This window comes from Seriola dumerili, unplaced genomic scaffold (genome assembly GCF_002260705.1).
Source record: "Seriola dumerili isolate Sdu_G_001 unplaced genomic scaffold, Sdu_1.0 BDQW01000017.1, whole genome shotgun sequence".
NCBI classification, from domain to species: domain Eukaryota; kingdom Metazoa; phylum Chordata; class Actinopteri; order Carangiformes; family Carangidae; genus Seriola; species Seriola dumerili.
In genome coordinates, this window is record NW_019174272.1 from 6,661,722 (window position 1) to 6,680,633 (window position 18,912).

Below are 18,912 nucleotides of genomic sequence, written 5' to 3' on the forward strand. Positions count from 1 at the left end.
GTTGCGAATTGTATTGCGAATTGTGTGGCTCCTGCGTTCAGCTGCCAGACTACAGCATTGTTTTCACAGCTCGGTTATCAAGCGAAGCAATGTATGATTGAGACGTAAATAATAGTTTGACATCATAAAGGTCACAGAAATGTGCAATTGATGGAGAAATGGTGATATCCCTCTTACAATTTATTGGCTCCCACAGTTTGTAGTGACGTAATGTGATTTTCAAGTTTTATAGTTAATAAGGAGTACATGCCTTTGGAAAGAGTTTTATAAGAGTTTTATACAATGAGTCTTATAGCATGGAGAAATCTGGCTACAAAATGTTTACTGCTCTAACCTAAACATGGCTTAAGTAGAGCAGTGAGGCATTTCCTGGACCACATCAGAAAAGAGACAAGCTTAATAACCCCACACTTCTGAACAAACACATGCATACACTTAGTATCGTCTGAGCACAGGCTGCTTTCAGAGGCCAGTGTTGAGCTCATAATTTGGCTGAGAGTCTGCAGGCTCTTTGTACTGTACGGTCAGACTACAGCAGAGGACCAGTCCTGCACTCCTACGTTGGACATCGGCAATCTTTGTGTGTTTAGTTTGGAACTTTACCTTGGAAACATTTTTGAACATGTTAGCTCAAGTGTATTGGTTCCTCCACTTCTTGGATTGCAGCTGTGATTATAAAAGAGATGACCCTCAGGTTTTATTTTGGTTAGAGCATTCGAACTGAACAGACAGGATGCATGGGCAAAACTTTGTGTCGTTTCTGTTTACTACGACAGTAACTGATCACCGGGTCACTTGAGTCAACGCATATTCTGATCGCCACCCCCCTCCCTTCCATATACTGTAGAAGTCTGAGGCAAATGCACGTTCACAATGTGAAACTGAGGGCAATTCTGAAGTGTGCTCTGTTCACTAGTGAAATGCTACCCCTGTGCCACAGGCTCCCTGCAGATTAATATGTGCACTGCACACTTTAGAGTGTCAAGTGTTTAATTTCCTCCAAGCGTCAGAGCGCATAGTCACAATTATTGTCCTTTTGACAGATCGTTGTAAATGTCACATGTCATTGCTGAGTACCTGACGTGGGGACCTGAAGTTCCTGCTGAAACTACTCAAACGTTACATTCATCCGGCAACAGCAATCAAATTAAACATTTTTATTAGTTTCCTTTTGCAAAACTGGCAGCCAGTTTCTCTTTGAACAATAGGGTGCCTGTCGATTGAATTGTCTCATAAGTAAAACTTTATAACATTAGCTGTCCCTCCAGAGCAATGCAGCAGATTTCTTCTCCAAGAGCCCTGTTCTGGTGCCCCTGCCTGGATGATCTTAAGGTAGCAATTTGCTGCGCGTTCACTCAAAAGGCTTATTGTTCTGCACAAGTTTGGAGTGTAGCTCTAGTCAGACACTTAATCAAACCTAAGCTCTCATTTGCGTGGCTATTTATGGTAGATGCCATACTTGATTACAGCCCTATTTGTTGAAAAGAAGAATAAAGTATATTAATTAGCTTGTTACTCAGTTTACAGAAAAAATAGCTGGTGACCTTTTGCCTTAAAGATTGCTTTAAATGCTGAGCATTATGCTTGTATAATATTACCTCTCCGTCTAAATACCTTAAATTGAAAGAGAAGAACCACAGTTACCTAATGTTTGTCAGTCATAGCTTCCATGTACTTTGAGCCAATATTTAGTCTTGAGAATTTTGCCAATATTTAGTTAGCTATTTCCACTGGCCAGGCGAAGCGTTGCCATTAAAAGGCCAGACAGACATTATTACACTAGTCTGTCTGTCCAGTCAACATGCCCAGATGATGTAAACTCTACGTGTTACAGTGCTGAGTGTTGTGTCAACAGTGTAACTTTGAATGTTTACATCAGTTTTATCATCAGTGTGATTCGGCTCAGGGCTAGTTTCCTACTGACTCTGGATGCAACCCAGATTCTGCATCCTCTCTGCTTATGTCTGTATATAACACAGACAATATTGGACATGTGCCATTAAACCTTGTGATGAGGTCCGACACTGACTGAATATCCCCAATGTGACATGAATGAATTATTATCCACTATCATAGCGGCCTCACAAAACCACTGTCAGCGTATTTACAGGCATTTTAAAGAAAATATTATTTCCAGATTTCTGCAGAAACCTGATTTATTAAATGTACTTACACCCAGTTTCCCTTTTGTTTCCTTTAAGATAAACACCCCTACACATCGAGCCAGGCCCCATTTTAGCAGACTAGCAGTTTTTTCAACGCTTTAGATGACCACTATCATTGGCTATTTAACCAATTCAGCATGTTGAGTTGGAGTCAGAAGAAATCACAGAGAGAGCTGCTTGAAAGGCTGTTGAGCCGAGTTATTCTGTGATTTCACCCATGTGGCTGAAATTTTCCTTATTTTATGCCCATTGCTTTTCTTTTCATCTCCCACAAGCAAAACATCCTGTGGTGACAACACCTGTGCAAAGCAGAGTAAACCTCAAACCTTTACAGATACTACTCAGGGCAGAAGAAAAAACGCTGAAGAAAATAGTGTTCCTCCTGCTATATGTGTTTCATAAAAATAAAAAAAAAACATTAAATGTATATTTTAATGTATTGATATTTAAATTAATAACAATACATCAAAATAGATTTAAAGCTTAGTAAGGGCGTTTTTAATCAAGAAATGGCTTAAGTTGCAAATTAGGGTTAGAGCATTAATACACAGATCTAAAGAGCTATTATTATCATTACACATTTTCTCATATATTCACTGTATACATATATGATAATGTTTTTTTTATGACAATAGTGAACTGAAAACTCTTCATGTATTTGATAGGAACTGTTGTTGTTCAGACTGATTCCTGCTTTCCTATTCTCACTATGCTTTTGACAAACGATAGGCTCCATCTGCTTATCTGCTCACTTTTGCTGTGCACCAAAATGGTTGGCGTGCGGTAGCTAACCTTTTAGCTACCAAGGACTATAAAGTTAGCCCTTAGTGACTATAATGTTATAAGGATGTAAGTTGTGAGAGTTTATACCTGAATAGTACAAGTTGTTACAGCCTATTCCCCGTATCCTTGAAGTTGCCAGAGGGGGTCTCAGGCTGCAGGTTTGGACCTAGACCCTGAACAATGAAGCCGGAGAGCTGATGGAAAAGCCATCTCCACTGAGACAGATTTTATTGCTTTCCAAGCCTGCTGTCCCCTATGAGGTCATTTTGCAGGAATGTCCCAGAGAGTAAAGTAAAAGTCGGGTCAGAGTACTTGACCTGTTTGTTTTGAGTCTTACACCTAAAACTTTCCATTTCTTTAAACATACAGAAAAAGCAGCTTGAATTTCTTCAGTCTCTGGAGCCGGGACTCAATACTAACCAGCATGAAGCTTGTAAAAAAACAGAGCTTGAGTCAGCACCCATGGTGTGTATTAAATGACTGTAGAAGACCCAGTGGAGGGGAGGCCTTTGTTGCAAAAGTGAAAAGCAATTAGGGTTATAAAAGTGATTCATTGACTTGTAGGGGATGTATCATGAGCCTTGGCTAAAACAGTTCTGTATCAGGTTTTATAATCTTATCTGAGTTCAAGTTTGATGAATCTCTGTGAAATATAACTTTGTGCTAATCTGCTTGGATTCGGATGCCATTCAGTTTACAGTTGTGTTCTCAGTAATCAGTAAAATGGGGAAACATTGTCTCTCTGGGGCTTTAAAAGTGTCCTCATAAGAAACGTAAACTGCACTTGCTGAACTGGTTGAGCAAGGAGAGCTTTGTAATAGAGTGGTTTAACAAGTGCATACAAATCTGTCAGTTTTCTAATCCAGTCATTTTCAAAATAAGAAAACTGCAAGCTGAAGTGAAAAGTGCTTTTTTTTCCCATGGGATGTTTTCATTGACTCTGGACACCATGCCCAGTAGCTGTTTAAGGCTTATTAAGTCGGATCATTAGGTCGTTGTAAATTTAGAAACACAACACATTCACCAAGAGGATAATGCAAAAGGTTGTGTTCATAAATCAACAATCCATTTAGCGCGCTCTAAACAGTGATAGTGAAAAGGAGAGATAAATTAGTGCCATTAGTGAAGCCAGACGTGATAGTATATTATCGTAATATACCCACTAAAGATGGCACGCACATTATGACTGTTGAGTCAGTTATGAATATGATTTGGGTGGGGTGACTAATGAGTTTGACTGGGTCTGTTCCAGTGCGGGTCAGTTGCTGTTGACAGTCGGCAGATAAAATCATTGTGTGTGTGATGTAAAGTTTAATTTCTTTCAGCTGAAGTTTTCAGATCCAGGAGCTGCCAGTTGTTCTCTTACAGATTTTTTAAGAACATGTTTGATATTCACAACTGACATTGGCAATCAATGAACACAAACAGCTTTAGTTGAAGTTCACTCACCCCCAGTTACCTGCTGTACAGTCCGTGTTGCCTGAGATCCTTCATCAAGACTCTCGCAAAATCCAAAATCTGCACTTTTTTCCTCCTTATTTGGTCCTCTTTAGCACCAGTGCTAGCTGCTTGTTGCCGTCCATTTGTTTTGGTAGAAGATAGGTGTTCTCCTGGGCATTGTATGATCGTCTACTGTTAGACCTCCAAGTCGTCACTCATCCCTTGTCCGTGTGTTGTGTATTTTCTGTCATAAGGTTAATGCTCCTTCATGACTGTCAAAGACTGAAAGTCGGTGCAAGTTGGTGTAAACAATCATAATGTGTAGTTGGTCCAGTCTTTGTCTGTGTCAGCAGATCTTCAGGAGAAGAGGAGGACATGTGAAAGTGATTAGTATTTATTTTCTTACAGCAGTGTTTCCACTCATTCTGACCAGGAGATTATAATATGAGTCTGATGTTTATACAAAGTAGTTGGGGCTAAGTCTCATTGACGATGATCAGCTGTCTGAATTCACTGAAGATGTTGGCCAGTGTTGACTAGGACTGTATTTGCTAATACATCTCTGGGCAGAAAAAAAAGCTTTCGTCACATGGCACAGTATTATGTGCTGTGCATACTAGATCTACTGTACGTGTCATTTATGTTCCAAGCATTATTTTGTGCCAATACCTGTTTTAGGGCAGGGAGCCAACTGTCTAGAAACCATTACACTGACTTTCTGAAGTCAGGAAGAAGCTTACACACTGGAGGTGATGTGTGAAAGGAGTTCAACCTGTGTCTGCTATGTGATCCTTGTTTTATTGTGGTCCCAGTTTGACTGTGCTGATGTAATGATTTCCCTAAACCTACCACTGTATTACCCTCAGCGACTGACTCAGTCTTAAACCTACATGCAGCTCATGTGTGTTAATTGCTGTTTTGGAAGGACGCCACTGAGGCGGATATAAAAGTTAATACTTTATGGATACGTGTGAATAGTCTGGTAGAATAAACACAGTTCATGCCAAATGCTCTGCTATTGTCGTAAAGCTAATTCATTTAAGTGCTTGATCATCAACCACTCCAGTGATAGAGCAGAGGAATGGTTCTGATAAGTCGTGATAAGCATAAGAGGAGAAATTCATTGTGTGAGAATGCAAACACAAATTGTACAACCCAGCACTTCTCTCTTTTCAAGAGATATTCTGGTGCTTGCATCTGGTGAGCTGACCTTGAAATATGATAGAGTCGACGAAAGGTTCTAGGCACAAGCTATATTAACTGCTTCTTTAATAGTATAAAATTGCAACATCATTACCCGAGTGTCCTGATTTATCATCCACAGCTGACTTTCGTGTATCACTCTTTTCTATTTGTTCATGTCTGTGGTCACTATGTTTTATTTGCAACAACAAAGAAACAGCAAAGCAGTTATAGCTTGTTGCCATGGACCGTAGTATTTCATACAACAACCGCGAACCAATATTATGGGCATTTGTTGGCCCTGTCAATGTTGTAAAATGTAAAGAGGACAAGCTAAATATAAGTGTGTATTGGATTTCAAGAAGCATGAAATGGTCAGTGCTGAGGGGAAGGCCAGAGAGCACAGCGTTAGCCGTGCTCCACAGCGTGTCCCAGGGCACTGGCTGTGATGGATGGCTGTCAGCCCCTCCAGTACCACCCCATTTCCTGGGGTCACACCCGCTGTAGGTCATGTCTCTCTGGAAGTCAACCACCGGCACGCTCAGTTCCAGGAAGAAAAACTCTGATCCAATACATCCTAGACACTCATAAACTGTCAAATGGAGCCAAAGCAGAAAATGTGAATGTTGGACCGGCGATAACTAAATGATTAATCTGCCAAGACAAACAGTGCTCAAAGCGTGGGATGCTGCCTTTTTGGTTTCCTCCAAGGCTGCTGCTTAAAAACTATACCACAGTGACTCAAGTCTTAGAAGTGGTAGGACGTGTCTTTATTGGACACTCCAGTTTCACTTTAAAGGCTCATTCTTTTCATGTGAGGTAATTCTGTGTTTGCAGTTATACAGGAGGGTGTACCCAGTGATGTCACCCTGCAATTTACTCTATGTTCACTTCACAGAGTTGTTGATCTGTGCAGTATCGCAGTATCTGTCTTATCAGAGGGTGGAAATAACCAGTTACAGCTACAACTGTTTCTGCTTAAGTTGAGTTCTTGAAGATTTCTTGGATCCTTTTTCTACGCCTTTTTTTTTTCTTCTTTTTTTTTTTCTGAAGGAGTACAGTGCAGAAGTTCAATTGCTGCTGCATTTGTATCAGTTGTCACTTTTGGGAATAAAAACTGCTGCCATAAATGATTTAGAAGCTTTGTTTAAAACATAAAAAATGTAGCTGCCTCCTGATAATGAGAGTTTATTTTTCCTTCGAGTCAGATCATTACGCACAGGTCATTCAAAGCCATGACCGCAGTTACTCCACAGCCAGTGTGTGGGAGGACCAAGACAGTTGCAGGGCTGCTTTTGGCTTCCCCTTTACCTCTGCATTGCAAAGCTATTTATGACTATGATATTTCCATCTCATCCCCTTCCAGGGCTGTGAATGAGGTGTTAGGAGTGTTGTTGCTTAGCCAGTTGCAACTTGCTGGTATTGATGTACCGAAGGTATTAGTGTATTAAAGCTTCTCTTGCAGTTGAGAAACACTAGTCTCGCAGAGCTCTGCAGATTGGGGAACAGCTGTCAAAAACACTTAAAACGAACAACTTGAACTTTAAAAAGTAATTTTACAACTGTGTGATTACAGACGTGGGCTACCGGGGCATCTGGTTGAAAACAGGGAACGCAAGTGTGGTTTGGTGTCCCTGTTTTCAAGATCAGAATTCTTTCTCTGGTCCTGGTCCCATGGTCTCCACATGGTCTGACACTATTCTTTTTAAAGCAGTGTATATAGGAGAAGTATTTGCAGACAGCTTTTTGACCTGTAACCAAGTTGCAGAGTCAACAGTTTACCTGCTACTCAACACGGTTTTATTTTAACATGTGGTATAGTGGATAGCCAGTTTGCGGCAGTGGTATTTTTGTAGATGCCCTCAGGTTCTTACCTCGTCGTTACTGCCTCTACAGTAGCGTTGGCGTGAGAAAGTACTTCTTTATCACTAGTCTAACACACCATGGGATGTGTCTGAGAGTAATCACTGGAGCAGGATTGACAATTACCTGTCCAACAGGGCAGTAAATCTCAGCAGAGTGATTAGTGAACAACCGTGGGTCTGGAAAATGGAGGCTTTGGCTGCTCTAATGGAGCTGACGCAAAATATCCTGAGGGGGCAGCAAACTCGCTTGCTCTGCCAAATGTTTAGCGTGGTGGTGTGGAGGGGCTGATGCAATAGTCGAATTATCAGGAGCTTACTCGTTTACTTAAAGCTGCGTTAACTGATTTTGTTTGGCCTCGTGGGGACTGTGGAAAGAAGCTGCTGCACCGTCTGCATGTGTGTGCCGTTTGGTGCTTTGCAGAGAGCTACAGTCGTTTTTGGGGTTTTTTTAGAGCTTTTTTGCTGAAATCAGCAGGCTGCTGGTGAATACAATGCTGATAAGAGCAGTGAGAGTGAATCAAAACAGTAATGTGGTGGTGAAATCCAAACAATGAGCTGAAAGAGATGAGGAGAAATGCAGAGTTTTGATAATTATCTGTGGGTTTATCACTATGACTGATTCACATTGCACTTTTAATTTGAAACATTTAAAAAAAAAAGATTAACTATAGCAGCTTTAAATTTCTATTTAGCATCAAGTCTTAATGCAATCCTCAGTTTGCATAGTAGTTACTGAATGATGCATTTTTCATTCAGTATAGTTAAGTATTTGCAGTTAACTACTGCCACCAGTAGCTATGCTCAGATTGTCTTATTTTAATTAGCTTGGATCTTTCCTGTAAAAGCTTATATAAGAGTTGCTGTTCGTTTGAGCCTGGAAAGTCATTGCGCTCAGGGAAAAATGTGAATGTGAGGAACAAGAAAATCTGGCGTCTGTAGTCCTGCTGTAATGCCTGGGCTGATGTGAATGATATTAACCGTAGAACCAAACCCAAAACAGTAGCTTTGAGTCTCTGTATGGAAAGCAACCAAAGAACTGTGTGGGTTCCCTCTTTTTTTTCAGCGTGTGGTGGTCTTTCTACCTCTTTCCATCCGAAGCTACAAAATGTTAGGATTTGATACAAGTCTCTTTTTCCCCTCATCTACTGTCCCAGGGAGTAATGGTAGGAAGCAGGGCTTGGCTGGCGGATTGGGAAGCAGGATGGATGGAACTACTGTGGTAAGCGTTGTGGCGATGAAGTCAGCGTCTGGCCCACATAAAAACTCAACCAGGCACATGCACTCACACAACAGCTACATTCCAGCCAACATGTTTAGAGCAGTTGAAAAGTGTTATCCTAGATTTCAACAAGCTGCTGTCTTTTTTTTTTTTTGCATTTCCTGTAAATGCAAATGTTAGAGTGAAGGAGCATTGTGGGTGGTTGGCAGAGCGTGATTGTCCCGGTGATGTCATCACTGGCTGCATATTATATACAGCCATATGAAGTCTTATACAAGGCTGTAGAAGGTAAACACTGGTCCAACACTCATTGATGTTTTTGGCAAACTGTTCCCTTACGTGTGCAGGAAATATTGTCGAGCTGGCTGAAAAGAATGATGTCAGGGAGTGTACCACACAGTGTGCTTGTTTTTTATTACCCCACTGAGAGGGATGATAGCTTTGAGGGCAGTGCTTCATTTAAGCTGTATTTCATGTTGGTACGCAGCATTTCCTCTAGGTTGACTGCTTTGAGCTGAAATGAAAGTGCACATAGATAAGGTAAATAACATAAATATAATAGTTGGTTTTAATTTTTTTTTTTTTTTCCTTTAGCTTCTTGGGCGGAGGGTCCCGTTGGGGGGAGGAGGAGGGAACACACTGGTATGGATGTATGTACAGCATATCTCCATAAGCTCATGCAAGCTCTGACATTTCTGGCCCAGGTATCAGCCTCTATCGACGTTTAGGCTTTTTTGTTATTGAAAAAAAAATTTAACAGAAGCCTAAACAACACAAATGCAATCGTGCAACACAAAGCACAAAGGTAAAATGTCACATGCACATGCATTATAAATAACCCCCCAGCTTTTTGACACGCAAATTACCCCAAATCATCATTTGTGTGCCATGTCTTTGTTATTCCACGCTTACCTTTTTTTTTTCACTGGCCTACTTTTTAAAGATTTTTATATATGTATGTTTCACTGCTACTATGGCAACAAGTAAATATTACCATCGCATCCTTTTCATCTGTGCAGAAGTAATTTCCAGCAGGGCATAGGGTAATGCTCTGGGTAAGAATATATTGCAGCCGTATGTTGATTATCACATTTATTGGCAGAACAACCAGATGAAGAGAGAAACTTAATATGTCATCTGGAAAATATGCTTCAGTTTCATAAATTTGTCTCCACACTGGAGTGTGATGTTGACAAAGTGTGTGTTAGCAAATTCTATTAATGGTTTTAAAGCATGTTTCCAACAAATGCATACACACACTCACTGCAGTGTGTAGCGTGATTACATTTGCATTTTTGGCATTAGACGACCCTCATCCTGTGTGAATTAATAAGCAGGACATCGGACTGTTGAAGGCATTGGATCAGTCTACCCATTACTCAAAAGCATACTTTAAGTTCAGTTATTGATTCTGTGCCAGAGAATCTATTCTGAACTCGACACACAGACTTTTCTAACAATCTGGCAAAGTAAAGCAATGACAAACTCACTGATTCAAACACAAGTTTACTCACTATTTTATGCAACACAGTGTCCAAAAGTACTTATGACCTCGCTGATCGAGTCTGGACAAGCTCTCCACATCATCCTCTACACTTTTACCATTAGTTACCACATCACAGTATTACTCAATCTCCCCACACTTAGTTACAGACAGTAGAGTTATGACTGTCTGAAGCTTGGGCATTACTCATGTTCATGACTGGTTTGGATTCCAGTTGAAAAAAGTTAAAAAAAAAAAAAAAAAAAAGAGTTTGTGGTGTTCCTTTCCAATGACAGCCCTTTGTGCTGTGAAAAATGTCTGGGAAATCTAAGCCAGCTTCTCGGAGCAAAAACTGATCTCATGTAAAACAACATTTTGTTATGTTAGAATTTTAAGTTGGCAAATCAGTGACTCTGCTCGTTCACAGCTTGACAGATGAGTAAAGTTCAAAACACTCAACTGCATCATGCTGCAGTATCACTTACAAATTGACTGGTTTGTCTTCTAATACAGTGACCAACACTAGACTGCAAAATTTAAAGCTGCATTAATACAATTTTTTGGCCATTTGTGGGCGGCAGAGTACTGACATGTTGTTGATTAAAGTGTGAGCAAACAGACACCTGACCAGCAGATGGCGAGCGACATCACCTTTTTCAGGTTTCAGGTTTTGGTCCACCTGACAAATGTAAAGCCCTTTTCGGACATGGCGTATATAACACTGCTGCTTTCGTCAAGCTGTAAAAGTAATGGCTGTGTGTCATTCAGACATGGGTGGCATTTGCATCAATGACGAAAAAAGGGCCACAGGACGTGCATTGTGGTTGTCATCTAACACATGAGACTAGCTAGTACTGGAAGTTATGTATAACAACCTTGTATAACCTTGTCCTCAGCGCGGATGGAGAACGGGTCTGCGGATCATGGCATTTGGACCAATTTCTGAATGATGTCTGGGGTTATGTTGCCGCTTTTTGAGCATGGTTTCCGTGGCTGTTGCGATCGGGAGAAACGTTATATGTAAAAACATCCTTTGTCAACACATCATCATTTTGTTCAGACCGTGTTGAAAGTGATACAGAAATGTGACCAGGTCCAAGCAATCCAGATATATATACATTGTGACTTGTAACAGAAAGGGGTGCATGTCCAACATTAGTCCAGTAAATACACACCTTTTAACTCTGCTTTGTTCTCCTTTAACTCCTGAGGGAAATATCTGGCTACATCACCATGTTTACCAGCTAGTTGCTAACTTTGCCTCTGCCATTTGGCAGGACAGTGGGTTTATTAGAGCTGAGAAGAGCTGCTGTGTCTGGAGGCAACACTGATGAGAACGTTGAGACTCAACCAAAAGAATTGTGGGACAGAAGCAATGCGACGAATTACGCTAAAATACTACATAGAGCTGAACCCTCACATCTTGTGAGTATTGTCTGTGGTTCATCAGCTTTGTAGTTTCACATCATCATTCGATCCATTGCTCATATTAAGCTGTTGACTAGTGCAGCTTTAAGTTTTTACTTTGTCAGTATACTGTATGGCTGATTAGATGTATAAAGGGGCTTTGAACCTAGAACAAAGTGAAATGTTTGACAAGACTGTGACTTGAAGAATTCTTTTGTTTGCAGGTTTAATTTGTTAATGATTGTTATGCTCTGAGCTCCATTGCTTATACTTACTAATAGGCAGCAGTGTTGTGCTCATTAGTGAGTGGAGCACAGCGAGTCCCCATTTCCCCTGACATCCTGACTGTGTAAAGCAGTAGGGGATGGTACTGGTAGCCATCGCTCAGCCTTAAGCATTCATTCCCACTAATACTTTGTGTTTTATAGAAAAGCGGGAGAAGGCCTCCAGTCTGCCTTACAGTATATTACACATGTTGCAGGCAATTTGTGAAGCTTTATTAAACCTTAATGAATGACCAGCTTCCAGTTAGGAGAGCAGTCCTGCTGTTTTTCTCAGCTTGTTTATTTTTCCTTTCCTTTCTTTTTAATCTTATTTTAAATTATTTGTTACCAGTGGTTACTCTATTTACATCTGTCTGTTAAAGTGCTAATGTTAGTGTTGCTTTAGTTAATCCCCATAGTGCAGAGATCTTAAAGATGCAGCACAGATTGTTTTAATTAACTTCGCATGTGCCGTAGTCAGAAAGAATTACGTTTAATGGCTGTGTGTTTAGGGACAGTTATGAGGAAGTGGCTTGGAAATCCTTTCTATGTTTGTTACTCACACGGAAAACACGACTAGACACTTTAGATATCTGTATATAGAAAAGCAAATTTGGACATTCATTTTGTCCTGATAATGATAGTATTATATGGTGGAGATTTTTACATTGTGGAGACTATGTGGAGACTACCGCAGGTTAGCTGACCAATATTTACAACTTCAATTATGGTGATATTAACTGCTCTTCCACAACCTCTGATTCCTAATGACCGCATCACATCAACAGCAAAAAGCTAAGCAACTCCAGGCAACCTCCCACACACACACACACACACACACACACACACACACACACACACACTGAGACATCAACAAAAACACTTTTTGTAAGTAAAGCTCAGGTCAGTTTGCCTTGACCTTCTCTATTACTCATTTCAGGGGAATGAACAGCAAAACTGTGCAAGATGCCAAACTTTTTTTAGATCTTCAACCTTGTCAGTTACGTGGCATCTTTGTCAAAAATGATCTAATCTCATATAACGGTGTTCACAGTTTACAATTCCCTCCTGTAGAGATGAAGCTGTTCAATGCTATTTGTGTTTTTCTCCTTATTAACAACCAGCAGCCGAACACATGGCAGTGATGACAGCGCTGCAGGCACAGCATCTGATCTAACAGTCAGTTTGAACACTGAGAAAACAACCTGAAACCTGCTCCATCTACTGACCAGCTGTGGTATTACCTGAGCTTTTAGTCTTATTACAGTGAAAAAAAGCCAATGACCGATATGACCCCCTGGCTTCATGCATCAGTCTAAAAGACTATGACCAACACCAGAAATGTATTCCTGTTGTTAGATTATTGTAGCACATTTTCACCTCATACCAAAGCATTGCAGTTTTGTACCCATGTAAACCAGTGGTGATGAGCAGGGGCAAAGATTGTTGTTGTTTGGATAACGTCTGGTCTGACATTGGTCAGAAACCCTCCATTGGAAGAACATTTTTACTACTTCCTGTAGATGACACATTTGAAAAAAAAAACTATATTCATCGCTGAAGATTTTATACGTTTTCCCAATAAGTCCAGAGATTAACAGGGTACAAGTCAGTGAGGTGCCAACAACCACTTTACTGCATTCTCTGGAAACAGCATAGTTGCACTGTTGGATATCTGACAGTAAACTGGATGTGTAACAACAAGATTATTTTAGGTTTACTGACAGTTTGAGTGAAAGTAAGCCAGGGTAGAACTGATCTAAATCTGCTTAGGGTTAATACATCATTCATTAACACTGTTGCCAAATCCCTTTGCCTGAGTTGCTATGTATGCTTGGTTAATAATGGTTAATGATGCATGTTTTGCAGCAATGTTGTTTGTCAGCTGTGAAATGCTGTTTGTAAAGTGTTAGTCTGGGTTTTACACTAGGATATAACCAGGATTGACTGAGACTGTTGTGTGGTAACAACACAGACAATGACAAAAGTGTTCATTTTATTTCTACAAATATTTGACACTCATTTACAGCAACAGAGAAATATTAGTTTAATCTGCAAGAGTAGGGCAAACATTTTACTGCAACTGTGAGCATTTCATGGTTTTCATAAAACTTCCCTCCACAGATTGGAAGATTGATGGCACATGTTTGATTACTGAACAGCAGCTATTCCAAACAATGTGTTTAGCATCATGAATGCAGAAAAGACATGCCATTTTGTAGCTAAGGCCACGCTGTAGAAACTGTAAGTGCAGTCCAACTCTGTGGTATTTGTGACTAACATGCCTGTTTTCTTGGTAACACCAGCACCACTCAAAACACTCGAGTACATTCAGAATAGCACCTTAAAACTTTTTCACATGATAAAAAAATGTTATAAAAGAGTACAAAAACACATACGATAGATGAAACACTGTTGCTAGCTAGGTAGCTACAAGCCACTGAAGGTTTGTCATTAAAATGCCAGTAGATCCTTATGAGCTCAAACCCTCTGTGTCAGGAGGACGTTTAAACCAGTGATGTGTTCAAATGATTTAAATAAATTAAAATAATAGGGGAAACATTTTACAATTTCATAGTTGTGGAAAGGCTTGTAATAGGCTTGTATTTTCAAGTGCGGGCAGCAAACATATCTTCATATGAGAATAAATCTGTCCCAGAATTAGATAATCGACATTTGAAACTAACATACAAAATGAGAGAGAGTAGTATCCTGATGGATACTAAATAACTTCAGTGCTTGGTTGATATTACTTTCTTTTTTTTTTCTTTTTTTTTGCATTGTGCATTTTCAGATACTGATTAGAAATAAAGCATATGGTCAAACAATGAACAACATATTGTGTTCATCCAGGATGTTTCAGATGTCTTCAGTTGAGTATGATCTGCTCTATAATTTATTCGGCAGATCCCACTCAAGGCAACAATTAAAAAAAGGAAGGTCTTTTCTCTCAGAACTTTTTCCATTGTGACATTTTAGTCACGGGGGGGGGGGGGGGGGGGGGTACACATCTCCATGAAATCCACTTTCTAACCATGTCCTTCTTATGTTTTATGTTTCTTTGCATGGCCAATTGTGTCCAAGGCACAAGGTTGTTTTTTGGGAACTGCCTTGTGGGTAAGAGGCATCCAAGCGGCCACATGGGGGCAGAGTCATCTGTAAAGCAGCACAGAGGCTCAGTAGGGGTATGATGAGATGGAGATGTAGATGATGAAGATGCTCTGGTAGGTAATGCGGCCCTGCAGCGAGATGGTGGTGGCCCGCACCTTGAGCCGCACCAGTCCTGATCTGTCCAGAGCCCTCAAGGTGAAGATGATCCCCCTGCCGGCCTCATCTCTGATGCCAAACACCCGGCCCATCACACCCGTCTCTGACTCTTGCTCAAGTATGGTGAACGACGTGCGCTTTTGCAGGATGCCCGACTCTGAGAAAGCCGACAGTCGTACCACATTGTGATTGGCTGGAATGCCGGAGGGGAGAGTGAGCAGCTTGTATTGCAGGAGCAGAGGAGAGCCTCCTGTGGCACAGTCCAGAGAGCAGGGCCTGTAGCAGGTCCTTTAAAAGTCAACAGGAAAGAGCAGAGTCACTGACACATAGCATTACAATATCTCACAGCTACAAAAATTCATGGATATGTAGAGTATCTAAAGCCTAATCATTGTATTTAACACTGTTCAATACTTTTAGTATTTATGCAAATTACCCGGGGCTTCCTCCACTTTGGTACGATGCAGGGCAGGGTGTATCCAGGCACTGGTATCCTCCTCTGGTATTAAAACACATCTGATTGTGTCCACACTGGATGCCTTGTTCTACGCACTCATCAATGTCTAACGGTAGAGAAAGTGGATATGAAGTTAGCGGTATTCAGTTAGAGGAAGGATGAAAGTTATGCATGTAGTTAGGAAGACCCTCACCTTTACAGCTCCTGCCATTGGGTAAGAGCTGGTAACCTGGGGGACACGTGCACTGGAAACTCCCAATGGTGTTTTGGCACTCGTGTTGGCACGGCTTCCTGAGCAGGCACTCATCCACGTCTGTGCAGAGAATGATGCGAGGATGAAAGTGTGAGACTCAAGGTGCTGACAAGACAGTACGATGTGGCCATTTTGCTTTTTGCTTTTGAACGCTGTATGTTTGAAGTGCACACTCACCAACACATGTTCCGTCTCTGTTGGTGTACCCCACAGGACAGCTCTGCCTGGTAATGCGAGATGCTCCGTGAGAACGGGAGAGGATTGGCCTGCCTAGAGATGACACTAGCTGTGGGCGGAGTCTTGCCCTGACTCTGGTCCCATTAGTGAAGGTCTGGCCTCTCTCCAGCCCTGCACAGGAGCGCCCGTCCCCGAGCAGCACAGTACCAGGAGGGCACAGGCACCTGAAGCTGCCGGGCACATTGCGGCACTGATAGGCACAAGGGTTTGGTGTCTGCAGGCATTCATCAATGTCTGAAAGGTAAAACAAGACTCGCATTGGTTATAATGTGTGCTCCCAATTAGAGCGTCATTGGTGAATTATATAATAAAACACACGCAGCAGATATCGTACCCAGACATGGGAGGCCTACTCCCTGAGATCGGTAACCTCTGGGACACACACAGCCATAACCTCCGACTGTGTTCTGACAGATCTGAGTGTAGCGACACATGTGACTTCCATCCTGGCACTCGTCAATATCTGAAAAATATACAGTTGAAAACATGTTAGCCGAGCTTGCGCAAAACACAGCATTTCGTTTGCGTTTCTTGTAATTCCTCTCCTCAACTGACTCAAATTTTGTAAATCCTGAGTGTTTTAAAAAATCAAGCTGTAACTGTAAATATAAATAATACAAACAACACAAAAATATAACAGCTATTGAGACAATTGCTGAGATGACTGGTAGCCTCCATCTCATGTCAGCAGTGCTGTTAGGACAACAGAGTTTCCTAAATTATACATCCTGTTATAAAGAGGATCTTTGTTTCTTTGGTCAAAGATTCTCTCTTGGTGACAATTAATGGTGACAATTAAAAGACTTTTTTCTTTCTGTCTCTGTGAAGGATAAGATGTGACCTCTTGCTGTTTCGCTCCCTAAAACAATCCTGTAAAATCTGACCGGGTGTTACGTGACTTCAAATGCAGTTTGAGGTTGTTAGAAGCTGCCAGTCTTATCCCCAGTGCTGTTGGCTTTTACTGATTATACTAACGTAGACAGAGCAGGTATTGTCTTGGAGGTGGGAACTTCCAAATCTAGACTCTGATGCTAATGTCTCCAAACGAATGTGGTAATGGTTTATGTGTGTTAGAACAGAACATTTAGTACCCTCTGGGGAAAACAAAGTGGATAAGAAATAAAGCCACTAACCCATGCAGGCTCCACTCTCTGCTTTGGTCATGCCAGCTGGACAGCTGTCGAAACACTGGTATCCTCCCTCTGTGTTACGGCACTGCTGGTGAGCTGGGCATACATTTCTCATGCACTCATTGATATCTGTAAAAGTGCAACCATTACAATAGAGCTGTTATTGATTGTCAGTTATCACCGGCCTCTAAAAGTATTCCAGTTATACAGACATTCAGATGGATCTTAAATCTCCTTAATCTAACAAGTCTTGATTTGAAAATTTAAATTGCATTTGCATGACTTCTGTAAACTCGGTATAATCTGTGGAAGTCTAAATAGTAGCTGACTGACCGATGCAGCGATGACCTGACAGCTGGTAGCCCGGGTGGCAGATACAGCGGTAGGAGCCCAGAGTATTGAGGCACTGATGCTGGCATGGGGAGAGAGCCGACTCCTGGCATTCATCCACATCTGAAACAAACAGTTGACGCATCTGGCTTAATGAATCTACTGTGCTACAGTATGGTTGTGTTGTTATGCCTCCATATGAAGTGTTGAGCAGGTGGTTTAACGGTGATTAACAGTGACTTGCCTTCACAGCTGGTTCCCGTGATGCTGGGCTTAAATCCTGGTCCACACTTGGCCTGGCAGCGATATGTGCCCACAGTGTTGACACACTGCTGGTTGTAGTGGCACATGTGTGAGCCCTGAGAGCACTCATCAATATCTGGATGGTATTAAGTGAAACAGTAGAGTAAGGCCAAATGTTGAGGCAGGGGATTAGATAAAGGTTATTTTTTCTTCACTTAATCATTGTATACCTGGTAATTCACAAAACCTCCAGCAGGCGTGTTGTTTGTGTCTCACCTTGGCATGTGTTGGTGTCTGTAGAGATGGTGAAGCCAGAGGGACAGGCACAGGAAAAGCCTCCCATGATGTTGTTACAGGAATGAGAGCAGGGAGACTGGAGCGCACACTCATCCTCATCTAACAAGAACACATTGTGTCGCAATAATAAAACTGGTACAGTGACAAATTCTCAAACACAAATGTTGCCAAAAGATAAATGAGGCATAAAAAAAAAGAAAGCAGCATACCGGCACAGTAAGAAGCTGTGTCAAGAATGAAACCTTTAGGGCATGTGTCTCCATAACCCTCTGCAAACGGAGAGTGAAGTTGGTGTTAGCTGCTTCAACACTTTAGATCCAGTACTTCATGTGGTGTACTTTTAAATCATTTTCATTTTAACCCCTGACCTGGTATGAGAAGGCTGGCAGTGATGTGGAAGTCCAGAGAGAGAGTGAACATATTGTAGACGCTGTTCATCCCAGAGACCTTGAGCAACTGGAGCAGAGGGCCCTCGCGCTCCTCCTGGCCCTCGTAAATAATGGTGTGATTACAGCGTAGGACCATGGGGTTTCCTCCTCTCTGGTGGGTCTGCGATGACCACGAGTACAGCTGCCCTCGGCCCGTCTGCACGTATGACTCGTCAAACTCCTGCGGGACACAAATGAAATCAAGTCAGAGAAATTTAGGAGCTTAAGTGTGTCAACAAGTTCTGTAGTGAGACATATTTGAGGTCTTTAAAGACACATTGTAATAACAGCAGTGAACACACCTGCAGGCTCAGATGAGACGATGTTAACGAAGGGGGAACAAATCCGTTAATTACAATGTCAATGAGTAAAACTCCCTCAGAATCCAGACCCCTGGCCACGTGGGTCAAACGAAGGATCTCCCCTGTTTGGTGAGATCAAAAAACAGTAAAGACATCACTCA

The 18,912-nt window shown here is 41.5% G+C and overlaps 1 protein-coding gene across 1 annotated transcript in view; it reads right to left on the reverse strand.

The window, feature by feature from the left end:
* Positions 1-14,820: 14,820 nt before the first annotated feature.
* Positions 14,821-18,912, reverse strand: part of LOC111227312 (hemicentin-1-like) — a 43,915-nt gene continuing 39,823 nt past the window's right edge. The window contains exons 71-82 of the mRNA XM_022752749.1: positions 18,752-18,873; positions 18,390-18,630; positions 18,231-18,290; positions 18,001-18,120; positions 17,726-17,860; positions 17,485-17,604; positions 17,155-17,280; positions 16,356-16,484; positions 15,962-16,255; positions 15,725-15,844; positions 15,511-15,637; positions 14,821-15,362 (exon numbers count right to left, since the gene is read on the reverse strand). Coding sequence (XP_022608470.1) covers positions 14,984-15,362; positions 15,511-15,637; positions 15,725-15,844; positions 15,962-16,255; positions 16,356-16,484; positions 17,155-17,280; positions 17,485-17,604; positions 17,726-17,860; positions 18,001-18,120; positions 18,231-18,290; positions 18,390-18,630; positions 18,752-18,873 — 1,973 coding nt within the window. The 3' untranslated portion in view covers positions 14,821-14,983. The remainder of the gene's footprint in view (positions 15,363-15,510; positions 15,638-15,724; positions 15,845-15,961; positions 16,256-16,355; positions 16,485-17,154; positions 17,281-17,484; positions 17,605-17,725; positions 17,861-18,000; positions 18,121-18,230; positions 18,291-18,389; positions 18,631-18,751; positions 18,874-18,912) is intronic.